Source organism: Vigna angularis, chromosome 9, assembly GCF_016808095.1.
Source record: "Vigna angularis cultivar LongXiaoDou No.4 chromosome 9, ASM1680809v1, whole genome shotgun sequence".
NCBI lineage: Eukaryota > Viridiplantae > Streptophyta > Magnoliopsida > Fabales > Fabaceae > Vigna > Vigna angularis.
In genome coordinates this window covers 25,527,350-25,536,959 of record NC_068978.1, presented here as the reverse complement: position 1 = coordinate 25,536,959, position 9,610 = coordinate 25,527,350, and the positions used below count along the sequence as shown (strand labels likewise).

Sequence of the window (9,610 nt, the reverse complement as noted above, 5' to 3'; positions counted from 1 at the left end):
AAGGGTACAAAATCATTAAAAACTTGAATGGGCCCAGGTATGGCAACTGGTTTCCCCTGCGTAATTTGGTTTCAAGTTCCATCACCCATTCATCTCTGTTCTGACACTATCCAACAAACCACTCCATTCCTCTCAAATTCCCTGTCTACAACTTCACCATCATCCAATCCAACACCTTCACCATTATAGATCACAACTTTATCATTAATTATGATTATTTTGCCAAACCCACTTTGCTAAATTTGCTCAATCATTATTGCACCTGAGAACCAACCAACTCTGCTCCAATTGGAGTTATGCTAAAATATCTTCTAACTCAGTAGAAGTACATATTTATCAACACTAACTAGCAATTATACATAAGAGAAAAAAATTAAAGAATCAAATTAATCAAATGTACTACAAAAAAGCATACCCAATACATATGTTCATCCCCTTACTATAAAATTTCAAACTTCTTCCTTGACCATATCTCAATTTCCTACTAATATTATAACCATAATATAAAACCATTCTTCTTAATTCAAGACTAGTTGGATATTAAGTGATATTGAATCATGTAAAAGTTTTAGGGTTTGTGGTAATAGTTTCTCTTGTGTTATTATTTCATGTTCTCTCACACCTACATATGCAACTCAAACCCACCAACACCTCCACAATGGCGGCTTCCGCCTTCTCCAAGTCCGAGTAATGCAGCGTCTGCAGCAGCAGCGCCGTCGTCCCCGCCTCAAACCTTGCCGTCTCCACGCTCCTCTCCTCCTGCCACCGCACCGTGTCGTGCGCCACCGGCGACAGCCACTCCAGCAGCTTCTCCACCGCGTACCGCCACCCCTCCGCCAGAGCTTCCCCCTCCTCCCCCTTCCGCCACCGCCCCTTCAGTTTCGCTGCCACCTTCCGCCTCAGCCTCTCCGGCAACATCCCGTAAAACGCCTCCCGCGCGCTCGCCCCCATCGTTGCTGGCGCGTGGAGGCACTGCTCCGCAAGCAAAACCACCTCAGCGTACCTCGTCGCAAGCCCCGCTCCGCCCACCGTGGACGGCGGCGCCAGCCTCAAAACCCTATTGTTAACTCCGTTATTCCCTGGGCTATCAAATCCACGGTTCAAGAAACGAATCGTACCGGTTTTGTTGCTACTACCCTTTGGGATTGGACCCGACCTTGTGACTCCCTTGGGAAGTGATTCCTCGTATAGACAATAGTTCTTCTTGTACAACTCACGATGTTCCAAAAGGCAGCAGCAACTACCGATTTCACTGTCTCCATAACCATTTATATTATAGCAGCTGCAATTGGCAATGTACCCTCCAAAAACAGAACAAATTCTAGCGTATACAATGCAAACTACCTTAGCCATCATTCCAACGGTTTTGTCCAATGTTTGGTTCCACAACGAAACTTCCTTGTAATGCTGCACTTGTTTTCTACAACATTCTATCTCCTCGTCCAAGTATTCCAAGTTTTTTTTCGTAAAGTTGTTATAATCATTAGTCTTCAACCTTTGCCTCTTCTTCTCTGAAATCTCCAGTTTCGCCATGGATTCCATGGCTGTATAAAGACTCCTGGTCGAAGAGACAAGTTTCTCCATTTTGGAGATCATCTTAAGACTGTTGCGGCAACCGTAACCTAACTTCCGGAGATCGATAAGACCGAGCTTTAGGTCGGCGTAAACAAGGTCGAAGCGTCCAAGGCTGCTGTCGGAGCATTTCCGGCCCAGCCGCGAGACGGCGTCGGCCGCCGTGTCGAGTTCCTCCAGGCGTTCCGCGGAGGCGAGGTTGAGGAGGAAGCATTCATGCTGGGAATTCAAGTAGGTTATGCCTTTGGATTTGATCACCTTGTGGTGGAGCTTGGCGATTTCTTGGTCAGAGAGGGAATGGTAGAGGGAGATGAGGCGGCACATGGTTTTTCCGGCGTCGAAGGCGTTGATTCCGAGGGCTTTTTCCTCCGGCACCGCCTTGTTACGCCATGTCATGGTGGCAATGACCATGAGCACCACCACTTTACTTGCTTAGGTTTTCTGTGTTGGTGTTTACGTGTATGACTATTGACTAATTCGGTGCGTCTTTGGATTTTTTTCCAAGTCGAGAACTTTGGAACAAAATTTATATATAGGGTGTGGCGGAAGCACGTTCGAAGGATCTGATGTTTTGAATATTCCATAGGAGGACGCGTTTCGACAATGGGAACTTAGGATGCAATACATAATTAATTAGTTCATTAATTAATAAAACTAGCTAATTAAAGATGTTTTTGGATGTGACTGATGCTTTGATTACGGTTTCTACAGCCAGATGCCATATATAATATTATATTACAGTTTTTAATTTGTTCCCAAGTCAATTCTTCGGTCGTACGGCAGACATATATTTCATTTATTTTTTTCTCCTGTGTTTAATTCGTGGGGTTAAGGGAGGTGGAAATGGAAAAGGGGTTATAATTTTTTTTTTTAATTAATGTGGCTAAATCATAAGATTATTTATGTACACATTGCAGATAGTGAAGTGTATACGCGTTGAGTGATTTATGAATCTATCGTTACGTAACATAAGAGACCTAGTTGGTTGTAGAAATACTTGAATTGAAAGTTGAATGAGGAAATGTTGTTATAATATAAAAAAAAATATTGATTATGTAATGAAAAAAGAATTAGAAAAAAGTTTACCTATAGGTGAAATTGAAGTTGATTTTTATTAGCAAATGAGTTCCCACTCATGGAGCGAAAGAAACGACAATAGTTATTGTAAATAATTGGTGTAGTAGTTTTCAAATCGAAATATATTCAGATGACATAAAAATAGTTGGGTTTTTGACATCAGTTCAGAACCGAAACAAAAAATGAGAAGATTTGGTTACAAAATCGTCAAAATGTCCATATGTTCTCATGTTTTGAAGTTTAATCAAATAACAATAAACGAGATAAGAATATGAAAATACCAAGCCCAAAGAATTAGATAGATAGAAACACCAACGCTAGAAAGAAGATTCCAAATCATCCATCAACATAGAAAAATCTTAGAAAAACACGTACAAAACAAGTAAGATAAAACCTTCCAAATGCACTGCTAAACGACCCACAACTCAAAGCGTCAAAAGAGAGTTATGTTAAACACGTACACTATTTGTAAACGAAACATAGATGATACCATAGATGAAACTATTTGTAAACGAAACATAGATGCTAAACATCCTAAAAGAGATTAAGAAAGAACGAAACATGTTAAACACTCAAGCCCTAAAAGACAATATTCCAAAAAACATTTACATCAACATAGATGATACCATAAGCTAAAATCTTTATTTCATCCAACAATGAAGTTTCATCTCAACACTTAGAAAAAACCTTATTGATAAACGCTACCTCAATGGTAGAAAATTGAAAAAGCACTTTGTTGTTCTAAACAAGCATTAAGTGTCATTATATGTTGCATGCACAATCTACTCTATTATATGCAGATAACCTACTATATGCATCCATTATTTTAGTTGGAGTAAACCAGTATAAAAATATATGTGCATTTATTGTTTACTTATGTCTCAACGCTTCTCTCATAAAACTTGAAGTTTCATTTTAGTTTTAAATACAAGAGTATCACATACTAAACGATTGTTCATTAAAAAAGAATTTCTTACAAACACTAGAGTGGATATCTTGAATAGGATGTGAACATACTAAACGATTGTTCATTAAAAAAGAGTGGATGTTCTTTTTTTAAAATCATTTGCAAGGATGAGCGTTTAACAACTAGAAAAATCTTCTACTCGATGAAAGTGATATATCAGGAAGGTTGTAGAAAAGATTTTCCATTAACACTATTTAGTTCCCCTTCTAGTGTTTTTCAGGTAGTTCAGGGTTTTCTTTTGCTTTCTATTCTTGTTATTATGCTTTATGAGTGTGTTCTACCTCTAGATCAAAAAATAAAACTTGTTTTTCTTTTCTCCTTTGCATACACAACAACTTAAATAGTGGTGAGCAGCATCGAAGCACAATTATATATGTAGAAATGAGTGTAAAATTCAATGAAACAATAACATATAAAACAATAAAAATGAAAACAAGTAAATGAGTTAGCTTATCTACACTTAAATACAAATTTATACAATGATCAATATTGTTTAAACAAAGATTTTCTTGATTCAAATCCCTGGGAACGACGCCAAAACCTTGTTCGCATGCAATTTGCAACTCGAAATATACTACCAAGAATACTAGGTTATTGTGGTAAACAAGTGTCATATCTATTACATATATTATCTTTATCATATTTTTATCTTTTACATTTAGTTAATTTGTTATTATTCTTTATTTTTATTTTGGGCTTAGCCAATATTTTTTCTATTATATTCAACACAAGGGAGATTAATTTCATACATAGTTTGTCACTATATTCAAAATGGTATCTAGAGCCAGGTTCTTTTGAGGAAAACATTTTTGTTGCTTCTACCACTACCGCCTCCGCTATAGGCGGCGATGCCTTCTACCATTGTTAGTGACGTTGTCGTCTACTGTTGTCGAAGGCACCATAGTCTACTGTTGTTGTCTATCACTGCAATTATCAGAGTTCCAGTTTTGACCGACGATCACATGATTTTGATCGTTTTGACTAGGTGACAATTGTGCCATCTAGAGCTGTCAAAACGGGTCACCCGGTCCGACCCACTACGGGTTGGTCACTTAGTGAGCCAACCCAACCCGACTCATTTATTAGCGAGCCAGAAAAATGTGAACCCGGCTCGACCCACCACGGGTTGGTAGGTAAACGGGTTGGTTCACTGGCTCACTTAATTACAATTTTTTTAAATAAAAAAAATTACAAACTTTCTATAATTCAAATCTAAACAAATTTCACTCCCAAATTTCACTTTCAACATGGGTGTTTAATTAATTTTGAAAATAAGGAACTTAAATAATTTTTTCAAACAAAAACAAAATAATAAATATTTTTTTTATAAAATTAAAATTAAATTTTAATAAAATAAAATTAGGTAGGTGGGTTGATGGGCCAACCCGGTCCACCACGGGTTTAACTCGCATGAGCCAGGTTTAAATGAGTCGGGTTTAAATCTGACCCGCATAAAAAAAATACAATTTTTTCAAACCCAACCCCGGTCAAAACCGTGGTGGGTCGGGTTGGCCCGTGGGTTGTGACCCATTTTGACAGCTCTAGTGTCACCAATGAAGCCTTCATTGGAGTTCCTATGCACTCTTAGTTCCTTTTGAAGTTGTGGATCTACTCCCTTTTTCATCGTGCGTGGTGGTACGTCTCATCTTGTCTCAAGCACTGATTCAAAGTGCCAAGGTCACTCTCTTTCCTCTTTCAAGTTCGTCGTGTGTGGTCACACGTCCTGTCTCCTCTCAGACAGTTATTTAGAGTGTCGAAGTCGCTCTTTTTTCTCTTTAAGGTGCCTTAATTGGAGAATCTTGGATTTTTAAGGTTTCTTTCTCATGTTCATCATTGGCTTCTTCTGTTGTTGTCTCTTTTGACCTTCCTTCTATCATCATTGTGTTTGACCCATTTGTATATGCTTTTTCTCCCATGGCAAAAATGGTTTTTGTTAGTTTATTTATAATCGTGGTGGCTCTTCAATAATGACTTATTTTCCCATTAGATGTTAATAATGCATTCCTCAACCGTGATTTGCAATAAGAGATTTACATGGAATAACCTCCTAAACTTGTTGCTTAGGAGAAGTCTTCTGGGTTGGTATTTTGTCTTCTATATCCCCTTCAAAAATCCTTAGCAATTTGGTGTCTTTCAAGGGCAGAAGCACATATTTTCACTATATCTTTGTAATTATATTAGTAACAAGCTTGGTAAATACGATTTGAATGTACCAACTTGAGGGAGAATGTTAGATATATTATCTTTATCATATCTTTATATTTTATCTTTAGTTAGTTTTTTATTATTCTTTATTTGTATTTTGGGCTTAGCCCATATTTCTTTTATTATACCCCATATGTATATTTAACACAAGAGAGATTAATCTCATACATAGTTTTTCATTATATTCAATAGTATCCATGGGGATTTGGCAAAAAACGCAATGATTTAACGACTTTGATCCTTTGTAAAACTGTTAGTGTAGAAAATAAGTTTGTATTGGTGAAAATGTTGTTAAATCAATTGAAACTCAGTTTAAGTTACTTAATGAATGACTTTTGAAAGGTTGAACCGTGTTGAGGCTCGACTTCACAGATTTTCCCTCTCTTGCATTAGATATACATCAAACCATGCAGCTTCAGATGATCAAGTCCAGGGATTTTGTTTAGGTGTAACTCTAGGTCCATTCATGGCACCTAAAAGCTAGGATCACCACCCTTTAGTATGATTCTTCAGTGATTGCTTAAATAGTTCACCTGATTAAGATCAAGACTCTATCTCTAGCTACATACCCTAGATCTATTCTTAGTATCTAGAAGCCTAAAGGATGATTGATTGGACCACAACTTAAGATTAGTTCCCACTCAAATTTAAGCCAAATAGATAAGATGAGTGATTAGTCATCCAACATTAAATATAAATCAATTAATAAACTTCAGATAAAAAGAAATCATACATAAATGGAAGGTATTACCAAATATAAGAGAGTTCAAATTTGTTTACATCTTGCTCAAACACATTGAGATTTACCTCCTCATAATTGATCGAAAGAAGTACAAGAAAGGAAGAGAATTCATCTCCTAATCCTCTAAAGATGTTCTATTAATTACAAAGGTTGTGAGTGAGAAGACTCTATAGAGTCTCTCTCCAAAAGAGCTCTCAAAAAGTGTCTAAAACTGAAGTGCCTAAAGTCTCTCAAATTTGTCCAAAATGGTTATATTTATAGATTTTGACTGCATGGATTAAGTGGTGATCCATGGCTCCAACTCTGAGGTTTCCTCCCTTTGTGGGTTTTCTACATAGCTTAAGTAGTAAGTTGTTAGGCTGGAACTGCCTAACATTACTTAATTATGAAGGCTTCTCCATGGCTTGAGCTTCATGCCAAGGCTTGAAGAAACCTTCTTTGTTGGGTTTTATTCATGGCTCTATCCTTCAAAAAAGGCTTGTGACAAATTTCTTTAAAAGATTTTGAATGTTTTTTCTTTTCTTCAAAATGTAGATTTAACTCCGTAGATTCTTCAAATCCTGCAAAACAAGTGAAAATAGGGTAGTCATCAAGCATTTTGAATATATTTAAAGCAAGATAAGTACCAAATTAACATTGAAATCTACTAATATCAAGCACTTATCAATTACTAACTGAAAAAAATATGTAAATCACTATATCCATAAAGATCTCTCTATAATGCCATTAACCATATCCATAAATGTTCCACACTTACCCAACAAATTTATCAATAAAAAATTTCATTGAGAAATTAAATATCAAAATTCAAGCTAATTTCCTCGATAATTGCAAATTATTGACAGATCTTGATCCATCGACAAAAAATCAATATTTTTATGAGTTCTTAAATAATAAAAAATCAATTAAGTAAAAAAAATATAAAAACCATAATTGTATTGGGTAGGGCTAAAGGCCCTTTGACCCTTTCAGGTATGAGTCCTAAAATATGTTGCAAAAATTGGGTACCCGGTACCGATGCCCTATAACTTAGGAAATGAATGGACTGTTTAAATGGTTAAAGCTCATGGTTGGGCCTGAAATAAATAATTGGGCATGAAACAAGTAATTAGATCAGTACGTTTCGTAGTTGATAGACCCACAAAAGTGTGACCCATCTAGTTCAACCCATGTTAACAAGGTAAAAACTATAAATATTGTCTTAATAGTAATTTATTTTCACTTTTTGCATTAATTAAAATTTAACTTCAAGAACTCTTACCAAATTACTGACTTGAGTATTAGAGGACCTTTTTGAAGAATCTTCCCCTGTGGTAGTGTTTTGAGTGTTGGAGTCATAACGAGATACTAAAAACGACCTTACATTTTCGTAACTAAAAAACTTTAGAAAAGCTTGTTAGTTAAAAAAATGTTTGACTCATTGTGTTATTTTGGTCTATTGATTTTCTTAAAGTTTGGTAAACGCATAACAAAGGCTATTTTTTTTTTTAAGAAAATATGATTATTTTATAATAACAATTTTACAAATAGTTTAGAAAATTAAATTTAAACTTAATTTAATTTTATAAAATTGGTTGCACTTACTTGTATATGTTGTTGAGTTTCTCAGAAAAATAAATATTATAATTAGAGGTTGTGATTTATTTTCTACAAACAAATATTTATAATTATAATAGGCTTAATTAGTGATTTTTTCTTTAAATTTCTTAGTTTTATTCATTTTAGGTTTCTAATTATTTTTTGGTTCAATTTAATTTTTTAAATTTTTAGAAAATTTCAATTTGATCATCTTCGTTAAGTTGATGTTAGTGTCATATTCATACTTATTAATTTATGAAATTTTTTATTTCTTTTTATTTTTAACTTTAAAACACATAAACTGTTATGTGTCAGATCATGGTCTTACTATATGGTAGTGATACTCTCACATGATAGTGTAAGAATACATTAGATTTGTGACGCATCATTCACGTAGAAACAATAATATTAGACATCTTGCAAACATAAATTTTTAAGACTATAGTACTGGAATATCAGCTTACTACTAAGTGATCCCATATTCTAACTATACTTATTAGAATAACTTGTGATATCATAATAATTTTAATCATAAATCTAAATTTATTATCTTCAAAAGGTTATTTTATGAAGATATTTGTTCCCATTATTATTTTTTAATTTAATTACTAGATAAATGAGTAATTAGATCGCTGTATATGAAGAGTTATCAATTTAATATTAAAGGAATAAAAAAAAATATTTAGTCTCTAAAATCACATTATCTAAGAATTGAGATTTAGTCTAATTTATAACATTTTTTCTTCCTTATTAATCTACCAAAACATACTTTTAACACATTGAAATCAAAATTTATTCTCATAAAATTGGTAGGATCAGCTCATTCATATTGAAACATATATATTTCATTATATATTTCGTGTGTGTAATTAATTATATGATTAATGAATAATACGATCGATCCAATAAACATAATTAGGATAGGATATTTTATTTTACTTTAAGTCGATCTAAAATATCTAAAAACTAAACCTGAAGCCACTGATAAGTTAATTCATAGTTTTTATACATTCATATATCAAATTAATATTTCCATTGGTCCTTTAAAAATTTTAATCAGAAGCGTGTGACGTATTAGATCAAATACCTAATATATAATATAAGGTTACTGTTGTGTGTGAACACTATAATAAAGTAATTGTGGCTAAATCAGCGAATCCAACACTATAATAATTTGATTATTAAAGTACTAGATTTAATGTTTTTGGATTTTTCGTAAGTAACTTGCTTTTGTGGCTTTGCAAGGAATGTGGTAGGAAAGGTTGATGAGTAGTGAAAGAGCCACACTGAACTCTCACCGTCTTGCACAGAGTGAGAAACGATATGTGACTTTGTGACTTGACTTATAAAATATTTATGTAATTATATATTTAAAAAATTTAAAATTTAAAAAATATATGAACTAGTCTGTCTAAGATGTCAATCCATCTTTTGGTAACATGATTAAAATATTTATTCTATTTTTGACT

The 9,610-nt window shown here is 34.1% G+C and overlaps 1 protein-coding gene across 1 annotated transcript; it reads right to left on the bottom strand.

Annotated features, from left to right (window-relative positions):
- Window positions 1–353: 353 nt before the first annotated feature.
- On the bottom strand, window positions 354–2,233 carry LOC108347195 (uncharacterized). The gene has a single exon (XM_017586356.2). The coding sequence runs from the start codon at window positions 1,981–1,983 to the stop codon at window positions 607–609; it is 1,377 nt and encodes a 458-aa protein (XP_017441845.1). The 5' UTR covers window positions 1,984–2,233; the 3' UTR covers window positions 354–606.
- Window positions 2,234–9,610: the final 7,377 nt, after the last annotated feature.